At 47.6% G+C, this 15,266-nt stretch overlaps 2 protein-coding genes across 4 annotated transcripts in view; both read right to left on the bottom strand.

The window, feature by feature from the left end:
* The window catches only part of IP6K2 (inositol hexakisphosphate kinase 2), a 32,273-nt gene extending 26,354 nt beyond the window's left edge, over positions 1 to 5,919 (bottom strand). Inside the window, exon 1 of the mRNA XM_015568330.1 lies at positions 5,913 to 5,919. The gene's annotated coding sequence lies outside the window, so the exon portion shown is untranslated. The remainder of the gene's footprint in view (positions 1 to 5,912) is intronic.
* The window catches only part of PRKAR2A (protein kinase cAMP-dependent type II regulatory subunit alpha), a 25,313-nt gene continuing 10,777 nt past the window's right edge, over positions 731 to 15,266 (bottom strand). Inside the window, exons 3-10 of one of the 3 annotated variants that reach the window (XM_015568332.1) lie at positions 14,441 to 14,524; positions 12,557 to 12,663; positions 9,157 to 9,310; positions 5,960 to 6,061; positions 5,729 to 5,803; positions 4,568 to 4,633; positions 2,126 to 2,267; positions 731 to 1,655 (exon numbers count right to left, since the gene is read on the bottom strand). In XM_015568332.1, coding sequence (XP_015423818.1) covers positions 1,522 to 1,655; positions 2,126 to 2,267; positions 4,568 to 4,633; positions 5,729 to 5,803; positions 5,960 to 6,061; positions 9,157 to 9,310; positions 12,557 to 12,663; positions 14,441 to 14,524 — 864 coding nt within the window. In that variant the 3' untranslated portion in view covers positions 731 to 1,521. Of the gene's footprint in view, positions 1,656 to 2,125; positions 2,268 to 4,567; positions 4,634 to 5,728; positions 5,861 to 5,959; positions 6,062 to 9,156; positions 9,311 to 12,556; positions 12,664 to 14,440; positions 14,525 to 15,266 lie in introns of all 3 variants that reach the window. The other 2 variants (XM_015568331.1, XM_015568333.1) reach the window with 2 other exon arrangements.

The raw sequence follows: 15,266 nt of genomic DNA on the forward strand, positions 1-15,266 counted from the left end.
GCGTGGCTCACGTGGCTCACGTGGCTCAGTCAGCGTCCACAGCAGGGACAACGAAGCCCCAGCATGTCACCTCCTAGGGACTTACTGAGTTATACAAGTTCTAAAAAAATCGTATTGGAAAGGGCCTCTTGATTTAATATAAACTTGGCTACAATGCAAATTTCACACTGCTCTTAGGATCGCTTCTAACATCTGTTTTTAAGCCATTCTGAAGAAAAAATTTCATTCTGAAATATATCTAGTTAATTAGGATAATTCATCAGAATTCTACCTGATATGATTAAAAGTTTTAAAATACAAGCTAAATTACCTTCCTTTGGGATCAACTGGAACCCCAAATATCCTAATATCTTAATTAGAAAGGCCCTCGCAGTAATTCTACAAAATTGAAAATGATGCCGAGTTTTGAAAACTAACAAAGAGTTGGTCTTTAGAATAAAAGCCTGAGTCAGCTGACAAACTGATATATATGAATGTATCCAAGGGGAATTCCTAAATAGAGAAATATCGTTTTAATTTCAAAAAATAGCTGCTGCTTCTTTTAAAGAGTTTAAAAACGGATGGTTCAACAGCGAAGCTAGGTGGTGCTGGAGCAGAAAGCAAGGCTCTTTGCAGTACCACCTCTTGCTGGCACCCTGCCGAGCCAGGAGAGGCACCTGGCAACTGGGGTGGCAGGAATTATCCAGGAAAGTGATGGGTCAGATAAAGTGATGGCACCTCCAGGCCCCGGCTCCTTATAAACGGATAGCAATTTATTCATGCAAACTGCACAGAGATTAAACAAAACAAAACCTAAAAGAACTCCTCCTCCCCAACCCAGAAAACCTTCCCGTTCTTCTACCTGAAGAAAGTACCAAACCCAAAGGTCCTGCTCTAACATGGGCCCCAAGGACCAGTCAGCGTGCTCGGTGCTGACCCGCTGGGCCCGGGCAGGGCCGTCCCCTAAGCATCACTGCGAGTTGGGAGGCAGCTGTTACGTGTGCAGCTCTCCGCAGACAGAACAATGCCACAGGACCACAGGCCTCCGTCTTACTGCCAGCATTTCCCACTGTAAAACCAAAGGCTACAATTGTGAACACACGTGGACTCCTCAAAGGACACACGAGATGGAAGGCTGCAGTGTTCCTCCCTTGAGAAGGGCCGGGCGAGGCTGCGGACAGTTATGCCACAGGCTGCGCAGACCTGTGCTAACTTCCTAGAGCAACAGCAGCAGCAGGAGAGGAAAGGGAGACGTTACACTTTGGACTTTGTATCAGGCACTTAATTGTTGGAGAGACATGCCGTTTGGAACCAAAGATGTGAAACTGGGCTGGAATACTCATCACAAGTCTAACAATAGGCTTTCAGAGCAAAGTGGAGGTGGGGGTTGGACCTCTACCCTCCTTTAGTGCTGACTTCCATGTTTCCTAAACACCCGTGGCCACAGCCACGGCAGCAGCAGTTCTGTCGCGTCTGCTGTGTGTGTCCTGTGGCTGACGGGAGGTCTCGGTGTCACGCTGAGAAGGCTGCGGGGCGGCACACCTACTGCCCAGGATCGCTGAGATCCAGGCTGGAGCCAAACATCTTCACCAGCTGCTCCTCGTAGTGGGAGATGTTCCTCTTCATGATGTCCATGCAGGGCCCCAGCAGCCTCTCGAACGCTTGGACATCCATAACTACATTGTGAGAGAGAGGAGAGAGATAATGAATTCCAGACCAACGACTCAAAGCCATTTCCTCCCTGCAAACCGCTTCTTCCACACATACATTCACGTGACGGGATTAGACGGGGGCACTAAGCACTTGGGAAAAGAAGGGGCACTTCTACGGGAGCACAGCAGGGCGGTGGCATCGGGGTTTGAGACTTTGCGGAGCCCGGCAGCTGTTGCTCTCCGCCCCACAGCCCTGGACGCCCGCTTTCTCTTCACACTCTGGTCCATCCCCAGCCTCTGAGGGGCAGCCTGTCTTGTCCACAGGCGATGTCAGTGCCGAGAAATGTTGGTGAGAAAACAGTCACTCATTTCTGGTTGGTCACACTAAACTGCCCCAGCCTAGATGCCAGACCCGGATATAAGCCGAGGCTGGCTGATGAGAAAAAAGCACTGCATGCAAGAAAAGAAGTATTAATGTATAAGGAGTTTCTTACCTAAGCATTTGACGTCTCCCACAGCATAAGCAGAAGCCGCTCTGGGCTTGTTGGTCACCAGGGCAAGCTCCCCAAAGTACTGTCCCTTATGGCAGCGGGCAATCTCCACCTCCTGGTTGCCACCCTCCTTGTTTACTTTAGTCTGGAGCAGGAAGAAAGCACGGCCCGCTGACTCCAGAATCACGTGGGCGTGTCCAGTTGCACACACTTAATCCCCCCCTTACTAGAGCAACAAATTACTGAGAAATGCACTTTGCCGGGACCCCAGCTGCACCAGGGGAACTGCATGGGCCGCGTCAGTGGCTTGGCTTTCACCTGGGGCCTCCTGAGTCCCATCCTCTCGGGTAGTAGCTGAACAGCAGGAGGTAAGCCACAGGCCGTTTCCTTTTGGACGTTTACATATATTATTATTATATGCTTCACATGACTGTGCTGTGAGCAGTTCTAACATAGTCAGCATGTTGTGTACAACATACGATGTTACAATTATATATAACTAATTATATATAGCACACCATTATAGTATATTATATAATAATATATGCTACTATTATAATGTTAATATGCATTAACATATTAACATATTAATATGAGTATATTTTATAATCATATATGAATCCTCTTGGTTTGCTAGATGCTGGCTTCCCTGGCACGGGGGGAAAGAGCGTCTTACCAGTTCTCTCTAAACGCCACGCTTTTCTCAGGGAGAGGGCCCCGTCCTGGGCTGCAGCTTTTGAGTGGAGGCCATGACTTTCCAGGACACACTGTGCAGTGCCAACTTTCTTTTTGGTATTGCCTACTTCTTAAGTTAGTGGTCCCATCTCAAGTTTTTTTAAAGAAGAATTAAGTAACTAAATATTTTTTAAAATAATGTCTGACCTTAAAATTCGGTGGATTAACTCTGTATTAAGAAATCAAGCAGGTTGTAATCCATGCTTATCAGGTTACTGAAAAGAATGAATAATGTACTATATGTACATAATATCTAGAGTTTCCTTTTTTAAAGAAACAAATTCCTCTGCTGAACTAAGCAATAACTTGTTCAAGTAAATAATTATTTAGCCGAAAACCGGTTTGGCTCAGTGGATAGAGCGTCGACCTGCGGACTGAAAGGTCCCAGGTTCGATTCCGGTCAAGGGCATGTACCTGGGTTGCAGGCACAACCCCAGTTGGGGGTGTGCAGGAGGCAGCTGATCGATGTTTCTTTCTCATCGATGTTTCTAACTCTCTATCTCTCTCCCTTTCTCTCTGTAAAAAATCAATAAAATATATTTAAAAAAATAAATAAATAAATAAATAATTGTTTAGAATTTTTAGTAAGAATTAGTCTCAAATCTCTAAGAGAAACTTTATGTTATGGGTAGATAGATGTTTTTTGAGGGTTTATTTAGAAAAATAAAAGTGCCACACGAGCTTACACGGCTTGACCATCTTTCCACACTCCTGCCCTGACCTGTTTGCTCTTCTGTCAACCTGCCCCGTTCACGCCCACGCTCCCTCCTGTGTCCGTAGCAGTCTCTGGGAGTACAGATATGCGTGCCCTGTCTCTTTCCTGGAACAGCACTTGCTGCACGGTCACACCAAGAGCAGAGCCCTCGGGTCTGTGACAGTGCAGATGCTGCTCCGTAGGCTGGGACAGAGCCCAAGACCCTGCATTCCCGACAAGTTCGCGAGTCCCCAGGGCCACAGTGCTGCTGTCCCACACGGTGTGTGGCAGTGAACACCTGAGAAATGCAGACATGGTCAGCAGCCCGCACTGTGAGTGAAGGACATGGGAAACAGCAGGTCTGTTTTAAGTTAGCAATCAAGCCATCTGCTAAGCAATCCTCGTAATTTTCTTTCTTTCTTTCTCCGTTCTGAGCGTTTAATGAAGATGTTCTCCAGAGGCTTCCTACTAGGCTGCTAGTATTAGGTATGACTCACTACGTGAACAAATTCTATATTCTTCAAAACAATGGGAACAGGGACATCTGGTGATGGTGTATTTATGGTGAGATCACTCTCCCTCCTACAGTCCTGGGTCTCTAGGTCTCCCTGCCCATCAAACAGCCAGGATAACGATCGTCCTGGAGACGTCCCCGCCCAGGGCTCCACAAAGGAAGCTCTCTGCATGTCCAACACCTACATGTACTTCTTAACTGTATAATCCCACCCATCTTCCATGAGGATGTTTATTTCTATGGATTTATAGGGCAATGTTTCTCACATCGTTGATTACACAGCAAAGACAAAGGCAACAGGGACAAGAAGAAATACGCTGAGTCCCCACCACTGGACAGGCCTGAACCGGGGTCTCTGTCGGTCACACACCTTACCTACCAATGAGGGTGTTGGCACACTGACCACACTTCACATTATGTAAAGCAAACAGCTGCTTTCTGTGCGTACCACTGGCATCTGGGTCTTCCCTGGAATAACTTGCATCGTCACACGTCAACTCACCTTGCTTTTAATCAAGATGCTCACTTCACCAGACTCTATAATGTAAAAGCTATCAGCCTTTTCACCCTGAAACGGAAAGGAGGTCAGGAACATAAGCACTGAAGAGGGGCACAGAAGTCGGCCATTTGTTATTGCCTGAGCTCTGATTTGATTTCTTTTCCAACCTACAAGTCAATCAATGGCTAAAAATCCAGACCAAAATGAGAGAATCCTGATGACGGGACATCAGTCCGATGTAACTGACACACATTTCCCGGCAGGGAACAGTCCCAGCTTCCTCCACGACGGTGCCCAGGCTCCCTGCACAGAGCACCGGCTTCCTCACTGCTCGTGCCGGCTCACTACTGAAGCCTGTGACAAGGGACCAGCAGCCGAGGCTGCTCCAGGCAACATCTGGGCGACTCCTGGCCACCCTGGGTCACGGAGCCCCAGTGTAACTGACCAAACGCAGCCTCGGACAGCGTGGATCTGGTGGGGGCCTCGTTGTGGCGAGGAAGGTGTTTTGATGTGGCCTAATGTCTCCCTTCGAGCCTCAGGCTTTTCTTTGGCTTGTTTTGACTTTAACCCACTTCACTGAACTAGTCATTCAGGTCATTCAACAAATAATTACGGGCTCACTCCGTGCCAGACACTGTTCTAGTCCAGGAATGTGAGCTACATCAGTGGACAAAGCGAATATCCCTGCCCTTGTGCAACTTAGAGTCTGGTGGCATGAACTGTAAACAATCAACACAGTAATCGGTAAATTATGCTGTTGTGTTGGGAGGCGGAAAGTGCTACAGGAAAAAGGGGAGCAGGGACTGTGGAGGGCGACGGAGGAGATGGCTACAGGACCGACAGAGCCTCACTGAGAAGGTGAGGTTAGTGCACAGGCTGGAAGGAGGGGAGAGGTAGGCAAGCAGATATGGGAGAAGGTGAAGGGCACAGCTTTCCGACCTTCCCCAGGTTTTGGCGGCCACAAATGAAGTTTAGAGGGAAAAGAAAATGACAATCCGGGAGAACCCATCCCAGAAGCCAAGGACAGGTGGTGAAGGCCGCGGCGGGCATGCCAGCAAGAGGCACCTCCAGGGCAACAGAGGAGCTGCAGCAAGCGGGCCCAGCACGTGCAACCCGAGCCTCCAGACGCGAGCGGACAGCGCTGCCGCGGTGACTCGGCCTCACCTGCGCGATGATGCGTTCTCCGTCCTTATAGGCCTTCTCTCCTATCACATCCACAATCTTCATTCGCTCCGACGCCTGGAACAATACGCACACGTTACAAGGAACAGACCTCAACTGAAAGTCACAGGATATCTGCACACAGGATGACAAGAGCTTTGGAAATCTCCACAACAGGACCGTTAACAGCGGCTCTGAGCCCCCATGAAGAGAGTCACAGTCAATGAACCTTACCTCTAGTGATTTAAGGAGGGGCACAGACTCAAGAAATGATTCGAACATCTTCCGTTTCTGTGCATTGTTCTTCACTATGATTCTTCTAAAAGTCCCCCGGTCCTACAAGAAAGAATATGGAAATCCTGGTAAATGCTGGTGGAAGAGGACACCTCTGCTTTCACTAACCGGGCCACAGCCAATATCCGGACTATGAAAGGTACTAAGGCAGACACTTCAATCTGAGAAAAAGCTGTAGCCTGAGCCAGAAAGAGGTCGCACTTGTTGCTTGCTACAGGCGCCACCTATGGGTCAGAAACAGAATATAAAGTGGAAACTCCCCAACATCTGTGAGCTCCCAGCCTGTCGCTGCTCAATGTGAACGGATGCGCCTAAGAAAAAGGAGATACAACAATCAGGTGGCTTTTGCCCTCAAGGACTTTACAATCTCAATGAGGAGACAATACAAAACAGATAGTTATAAATTTGTAGGAGGGGTAGAATTTAAATAGAGACAGGGGAGGAAATTCAGGATGGAAGGCAGGCATGTGAAAGGTACCTTACCCACTAAGTCATGGATTCATACTTGGGAGACTTAACCAGAGCCATAGCCAGGCACCTCTCGGAGACGCGAGGAGGGACATGCAGCCAGGAGAATGCTGATTGATGCGTTTTAGGCTTCTAAATGGTCACACGGTTACGTGTACCTAGGTTCATGGTAGTTTTCTTCTACCTCAGGCTGCCAGGCGTGGAAAACACATTGGGGTTGGGGAGGACACAGTAAGGACATCCCAAAGGCTGGCAGGGTGAAAAACAGCAAGAAGCTAAAGGCACGTGAAGCTGTAGGTTTGCTATTTTACTCCTGTTTCATTAAGTACCAAAGTCCACGCCCGATCCCTTGCTATGTTTGCTCTGCCTTATAGACGTCACCTACTGCATCCTACAGGCCTCCTGTGACCATGCAGGCCCCCACCTCCCTCAACTGCTGTACAAATAGTGCCTGCTCACCAGCACTCTGCCAGGGTCCGCCCCATTTTCGTTAGCGGTCTGCTTGCTATAATGGCTGCATTACATGCCACTACTTTTTTGAAGTCCAAGGTTAGAAATATATCATTTAAAATGTTACTTTTATACTTTGGAATATTACTCCATTATCTTTAGAATTCAGTTTCTACATGTTTTCTGGGCCAAACTAGACCAAGAGTGCTGTGGAAAGAGAACAATCCAGGCTGTTCTGGAAAATAGGAATTAAAAAGTTCCCTTCCTTGTGTTTGAGTAGGCATGTCCAAAAGAACAACATCCTTAAGAATCTATCGACAATGGACTGTTAGCGATCACTACAATGGCAACAGCAAGCTATTCCAGCTGAAGAAGAAACAGCTGATACCTTCTAAGCGACTTCATTCAGGTCCCACCCCTTCCACGCCTGCTTTCACACTTCCCAGAACTCCATGCTGTGCAAGGCCCTTCCTGCCACACATCCACCAGCTTCCAGGGCCCTCCAAAGGTGGGGACACACACACACACACACACACACACACACACACACACACACACCCCTGTGCAGTGGCCGCTCCCTCAGGCAACGCGCTCAGAGTTAAGCAAATAACCCTGAGGATCAAGAGAGACAGAACCGCTGCCCTCCTGCGCCTGCGAGCGCGTGAGGGCGTTCCTACCGCCCGGCCGTCCTCAAGTCCTCCCTGAAGAGCTGAGACCCAGCCAGCGCCTTCTCCTTCCACCTCCAGGATCTCCCTGCTTGTTGGTTGTGTGACATGTAGAGGTTTTTAGTTTAAGAGATAAGAATATTGAGGAATAGGGTTATTCCACATCGGCCTGGACCCGCAGTCAGCATCAATGCATTTTATTTTATTTACTAAATTATTTAAATCTTCACCCAAGGATATGTTTTTATTGATTTTAGAAAGGAAGGAAGGAAGGGGGGTGGGGGAGAGAAAGAGAGAGAGAGAAGTCGGTTACCGCCCATACTCACCCGGATCAGGGATCAAACTGAAAACCTGGGTATGTGCCTGACTGGGAATTGAACCTGCCACCTTTCGCTGTATAGGACGATGCTCCCCCCAACCCACTGAGCTACACCAGCCAGGGCAACACCAGTGCATTTTATAACAGAGTTCACTTCCCCGCATTCCTTATGGATCCATCCTGAGTTTCCCAACCACTGAGTCCAAAGTGTGTGATCAATTCTGAAGCCATTCTATCATCATCTCTCGGGACATTCTTATTTTCTTAAGTCACAGTGAAGTGCTCTATTAATACTTTAAAATGTGTTTTCAAAAAACTATTTCATTTGAGGAAATATGTTGATAATTCTAGGGTATACATTTAATTCTGCTTGCAAGGTAAATAGAAACAAATTATAGAAGCCAATGTTTTAAAAGTGAAATATGAAATGTGTACAAGAGAATGTTTCGTTAAGAAGGAAGAGAGGCCCGGCCGGCGGGGCTCCGTGGTTGAGCGTCGACCTATGAACCAGGAGGCCATGGTTCGATTCCTGGTCAGGGCACAGGCCCGGGTTTCGGGCTCGATCCCCACTGGGGCATGCGGGAGGCCGCTAATGATTCTCTCTCATCCATGATCTCTCTCTCTCTCCCTCTTCCCCCCTTCTCTCTGAATCAATAAAATATGTATTTTTTTTAAAAAGGGAGAGAGTTATATATTTTGAAGGAAGGTAGGTCATGCACAATAAAGGACAGGATCACAGCTGTGCTGTGCCTAAGACATTTTAGGAAAGTTCTCTTTCCCCAAATATGGCCGTCAGCCTTCTAGTCATCTAAATCTATTGGACATTGGCATGGGCCAATGCACAAGTAGATGGCTGAACAGAGAGAAAAGTTAGTGCTGGAGCTAGAGATGCGAAATGCTGCGGGCAGAGCATCCAATGGCTCCCTTTGCTAGGCTGTCTCCAGTACAGAAAGCTGTCCCCGCTCTCCTTCTACTTGTCTCAAAAAAATCAACAGAAAATGTGACAAGAGCTGACAGGACTGTGAGGGCATCAGCCCCGTCACTGCCCTGTGGCTTGGAGTAAACGGTTTGCTGACAAAGCCCTTTGGAGAAATGGAGAATATATTGGTACCAGGCCTTCCACATCGTCTCCCAGACAACTGGCCACAAGACGCAGGGAGCACCAACACCAAGGACAGAAACCCCGGAGCAGAGGGATCCACGCTGGGCCACGCAGGGAACCTCTCTCTACTCACCAGCGCCCACAGGGCGCCCTCGGAAGTGGCCACGATGGTAGCAGCCCGTGGGGTGTTGTACATCAGAGCGAGTTCTCCAAAACTTCCACGGTTGTCATACTGACCAACAGCACGGGTGTGATCATCTTTTGTTACTAAAATATCGTAAGTTCCCCTGAAAGTACAATAACAAACAATTTCACTTACTAATTCTAACAATAAATTTAAGAATGGTAGGTAGTATATGAACAGAAGGTATGTAAGATAGAAAACATTGTAATAGGGGATTCCCAACAGATCTTTGCATTTGGACTTTGTAGTCTCTGACCTTGCTAAACTCAACTGGTAGCTTTTTTGGTAGCACTGCTTTCTCTTCTACACTCTAGAGCAGGGGTGGGCAAACTTTTTGACTCGAGGGCCACAATGGGTTCTTAAACTGGACCGGAGGCCGGAACAAAAGCATGGATGGAGTGTTTGTGTGAACTAATATAAATTCAAAGTAAACATCATTACATAAAAGAGTACGGTCTTTTTTTTTTTTTTTTTAGTTTTATTCATTTCAAACGGCCGCATCCGGCCCGCGGGCCGTAGTTTGCCCACAGCTGCTCTAGAGTCTAGAGGGTCGTGTCATCGTAAACAGGGTTCTGTTCCCTTTCCGATCTACATGCCGCCCACCTGCCCTCCTCCCTCCCCTTTCCTCATTGCACTGGCTAGGTCAGGACCTACATACAATATGAAGGAGAAGTGATGAGAGCAGACATTCTTGTTTTGTTCTCTTTTGTTTAAAGGTAAAACACTCAATCTTTTATCTTTAAGCATGATGTTAGTTATAGGTGTTTTTTTTTTTTAATATATTTTTACTGATTTTCCACAGAGAGAAAGGGAGAGATATAGAAAGCTAGAAACATCGATGAGAGAGAAACACTGATCAGCTGCCTCCTGCACATCTCCCACTGGGGATGCGCCCGCAACCCAGGTACATGCCCTTGACCGGAATCGAACCTGGGACCCTTCAGTCCGCAAGCCGACGCTCCATCCACTGAGCCAAACCGGTTTCGGCAGTTATAGGTTTTTAAAAATGCCTTTAATCAGGTTGGAGAAAAGTCCTTTCTGTTTTAGTTGTGGAGATTTTTAAAAATATATATATCTTTAAAAATGTATTTTTATTGATTTCAGAGAAGAGAGAGGGAGAAAGAGATAGAAACATCAGCGATGAGAGAGAATTATTGATCGGCTGCCTTCTGCACGCCCCACACTGAGGATCGAGCCCACAACCTGGGCATGTGCCCCGACCGGGAATCGAACTGTGACCTCCTGGTTCATAGGTCGATGCTCAACCACTGAGCTATGCCAGTTGGGCTGTGGAGAGTTTTTGATCAAGAAACGGTGTTGAGCCCTCACCAGTGTGGCTCAGTGGATAGAGCGTCGGCCTGCGGACTCAAGGGTCCCAGGTTCAATTCCGGTCAAGGGCATGTACCTTGGTTGCAGGCACATCCCCAGTGGGGAGTGTGCAGTAGGCAGCTGGTCGATGTTTCTCTCTCATCGATGTTTCTAACTCTCTATCCTTCTCCCTTCCTCTCTGTAAAAAATCAATAAAATATATTTTTAAAAAAGAAAAGGTGTTGAATTTTGTCAAATGCTTTTCCTGCAGGTACTGAAATGATTGCATGGGTTGTCTTTCAGTCTGTTGAAAACTAGGATGTAGAACTGATTAAAGTAAAAAAACAAAAACAAAAACAAAAAATCCCCACAAATACAATTTCTCTGTTGATTGATAATTGCTAAATAAAATATTCAGAAATGACAAGCATTTGGAGAAATATACCAAATATACTCTCTCAATATACCACTGAGGCGAATGTAAATGTTTCAAATTTTCTGCAAGATAATGAACAACATATAGCAAATTGCTTAAAGAGATCTATTGGCATAGCAATTCCATTTCTAGAGAGAATTCTAAAGAATATAATCAAAGACACTGAAAAATATTTAATTATAGGAATGCTCACCAGGTAATATTTTGACAGCAAAAATTACAATTTAATCTGCTAACAATCAGGGATAGCTCAAATACATGTCTATGTTCACATTATATAGTCAATATAAATGATGACGGAACACTACTGCATCCCCCGGCAAACTACTTAAAACCAGGCCACACAACAATGTGTGACCCAACAAAACAGCATGCGTAGGTGAGTGTGACAGTCCACTCCACTCCGATGTTGGCCTGTCTCGTTCTCAAGCCCTGCCTCTGCCTTCCTCCTCTCCCTGACCGCAAGTCCAGCCCCACCGAAGAGTGCCCTCCCCCAGCCCCTCCCTCTAACCCCATGAAATTCCAAGCCGTCACTTCTCCGAGTCATTTTTGGACTTCCTGGGGGCTTGCCTTGCTCTCCCTAAAAAGCTTCATTATGCGAGTAAGAAACCTTTTTTTAAAAAATAAATTTTATTGATATTTTATAGAGAGGAAGGGAGAGGGATAGAGAGTTAGAAACATCGATGACATCGATCAGCCACCTCCTGCACACTCCCTACTGGGGATGTGCCTGCAACCAAGGTACATGCATGCCCTTGACCGGAATCAAACCTGGGACCCTTGAGTCCACAGGCCGACGCTCTATCCACTGAGCCAAACCGGTAAGGGCTTTTTTCTTTTATTTTTTAAACATGACCTTCACTCTTTTTTAAAGTTTGTTTTTCTTTATTGCTTTTTAGAGAGAGATGGAAGGGAGAGGGATAGAGATAGAAACATGGATGAGAGAGAAATATCGATTGGCTGCCCCTGCATGTCCCCTATTGGAGATGGGGCTCACAATTTGGGATTGAAAGATACGGATGGTAACACAGAATCACAGTTATTCTTCAGGAAACCAATTTCCTTGAACACTGGCAAATAAAATGTTTAAAAAGCACATCCTGCCGCCCTCGCTGGTTTGGCTCAGTGGGTAGAGCATCGGCCTGCAGACCAAAGGGCCCCGGGTTCAATTCCAGTCAAAGGGCACGTACCCTGGTTGCAGGCTCCTCCCTGGCTTGGGCCCTAGTCGGAACTCGTACAGGAGGCAACCAATCGATGTGTTTCTCTCACATAGAGGTTTCTGTCTGTCTGTCCCTCTCTTCCACTCTCTAAAAATCAATGGAAAATTATCCTTGGGTGAGGGTTAAAAATAATAATAAAAATAAATAAAATAAAGAAGCACATTTGCCTTACTGTAAAGGAGACTTTCTACTGTACACAGTGGCCACCCAAGCTGGATGCACTGAGGACTCCGGGCAGCAGGAGAGGGAGGGAGGCTGTGGACAGAGGTGGGCACGCTTGGGGAGCTAGTTCTGCCTCCGTCCTCTCTGAGCGGAACAAGCACAGGGGGCAGCATTGTCCTCAGTCAGTAGGTGCAGCCGCACCACTGCAAAGCCCATCGCCTACCGTTCTATGACATAGAAGTTGTCTCCGTCATCTCCTTGGTCAATGACATGCTCATCAGCTTTCACTATCTTTTCAAACATGGCATCGAGGATTTCAGACAGCTGCTCCTGCAGGCGCGCGGGAGAAAAGACAGCCGTTACACTTGTGGGGGGGCGGGGGGTGACGATGCTTATTCAGCTGGTGATTATGGAGTGAGGCCCCCAAATCAGACCATCCCCTCTTCAAGCAGAACTGAAGGGCGGTCTGAAACGAGTGCTCTCCTGTGACCCCTCAGCTTTGTGCCCCCACGTACACAGCACACTTGCTAAGTGTTAATTTAAGCAAAAACAGGCATCTAAGTCGTGGTGCCCCGTTCTCCCAGCTGCACCCACAGGACTGTGCTGGCCTTGATGGCTCCACTATGTGATGTGTAAAGTCATATGACGTCACCTTCTTACAGGTGCTAATTTAACAGGATCATCAGATCTAAGGGGCTGGCATGGCGTTAGAAGAAGTTACTTTTGGAGCTGCTCTGACTGGCCAAGCACATCACCTCACCTCTCTGAGCCTCAGTTTTTTCATATGTATAAAGTGGCTTAATTGTTCCTAGCTTATCCATTTTTTATGCCTAGAGGAAAAAAAATCTAAGGAAAGTACTACATAACAGGAACTCAATAAATGAGATCTACTACCAGACAGCTAATACTGCTTCAATCATTTCTTTACAACACATATAACTACTTACCTACCAATATTACCTGCCACAACCAGAAGGTAACTATACCAATAAGTATAAGCACAAAACAGTGCTGTTAAATTCTAACAAAGCCTTGGTTGGAGTCGGGCCTCTGTCAGACAGGGAGAGCAGTGACTGCTGGGGGCACTGAAGAATACCAGCTTCGACTCAAAGAAAGACGTCCTCTTTGGAGGCATGTGGACTGAACCCCTGGCTAGGAAATAACTTTATTGCTGAATAATTTCGTGTGATTTACTGTCGGTCAGTGTGACCATGCCGTGCTACCTAAAATAACTGAGTATCACCAAAAGGCATCTCTTTAGTCCCACGGCTCCATGTGTGCTGATGCTGTACAAGCGGACAGATGCGAACCAGGAAGGCTTGCGGTGACCACACAGCTGGCAAGCAGAGTGCTTCCCCAGGGCTGCGTGACTCCTCTGACTGACAGTCACAGATTCCCAGGGAGGAGTGTGGGAGTGTCTTCAGAAGACTTATTTGCAGGAGCTGGGTGGTACAGAATTCTAATCCCATCCTTCCTGTGTCTTCATATGCGGGGGTTCCCCAGTGGGCTGAGCATCTCAGCCATTCGTGGGGCCCTCAAAGTAGAGAAGATACAGGAAAATGGAAGGCTCTCTGTCTTCAGGAGGCGGTCCCGCTCTCTATGGCCACAAGGCAGGGAAGAGAAGCCCACGCAGAGATCCCTACGCTCGGGCCCTGAAGATCCTCACTCTGTGTGGCCCCGGCCCGAGGTCTCAGTGAGAAGTAACCCCAGGAGGGCCCACCTAAGTCTGAGAAGCAGTGCACTCCTGCGGGTTCGCTGGCGCTGATGAAGAGAACGCCTCTCTGGTATCTCTGAAGAAATTACCCTGGAAGGGGAGTCGGGACCTTCAAACTAAGCCCAGGCCACGCGAACCTGAGCATTTCCTTCTTAGACGACCAAACGGCACGTCTCCGAGGGAACTGCCCGGAGAGTGTCACCGCATCCCGAGAAATCCTCAAAGCCATCTGAACGGCTCCGTGGTTACGGCGGTCACCACAGCACAAACATGTGGAAGCGAGGCGCCTCTCAAGCTTATGCCTCACGTGGCTGCCGCTAAGACCCCGAAAACTAGTTAAATGATAAACAGGAAAAAGCTGAACGACAAAAACATTTTTAAAATCAACGTTACCTGGTCAAGATTTCTGAAAAGGAGAATATCTTTGCAAGCTTCCTGAAGTCTGCATCTCTGTTCATCGCTTTTAGGGTGAATCACCTGCCAATACCAATAAAGCCGGGGAAATGTTAAGTTCCGCTCTAAAGTCTCACTTTACTTACAGATTGGTGTATTCTCTCTCCTCAAAAGTGGGAGTATGACGAGATGTTTACTGTGACTTTAATTCCACACAAATACCAAGCAGGGCCGTGAAGGGTGTGATGGGTGAAGAGCACCTGCTGGAGCCACCCACAGGCTGTGTAGTGCCAGCCAGTCAGCCCCGCCCAGGATCAATAACAACATATCCTCAGGTTGTGACCGTGAGGCCCCACTGGTGAGGCAGACGGTTACAGATTTGTTCATTCGACAAATGTTAGGCAACTACTAGATGCCAGGCATTGTCTTACCACTGGAGACACAGCAGTGAACACACAGACAAAAACATCTGCTCTCATCTACACTAATAAAAGACAAAGACGCTAACTGACCATACCTTCGCTACACCCAAGCCACGCCCACCAGCCAATCAGAGAGACTATATGCAAAGTACCCCAACCAAGATGGCAGCCACGAAGCTGGAGCAAGAAGGAGGCTTGGTTGTCTCAGCGATGGAGGAAGCCAAGCTTCCCTGCTGTGGCCTCCGCAAAAGGCAACAAAGTTTCAATTATAGAAGCTAAATAAATCCCAGATACCTGCTTCCAGCCAGCCTCCACTGGGAGCTTGGGTGGCTGGGGGCTGTGTGAAAACGGCCCTCAGCCCCTCATCCAGGCTGGCCAGGCACCCCAGCGGGACCCCCACCCTG

Source organism: Myotis davidii, unplaced genomic scaffold, assembly GCF_000327345.1.
Source record: "Myotis davidii unplaced genomic scaffold, ASM32734v1 scaffold663, whole genome shotgun sequence".
NCBI lineage: Eukaryota > Metazoa > Chordata > Mammalia > Chiroptera > Vespertilionidae > Myotis > Myotis davidii.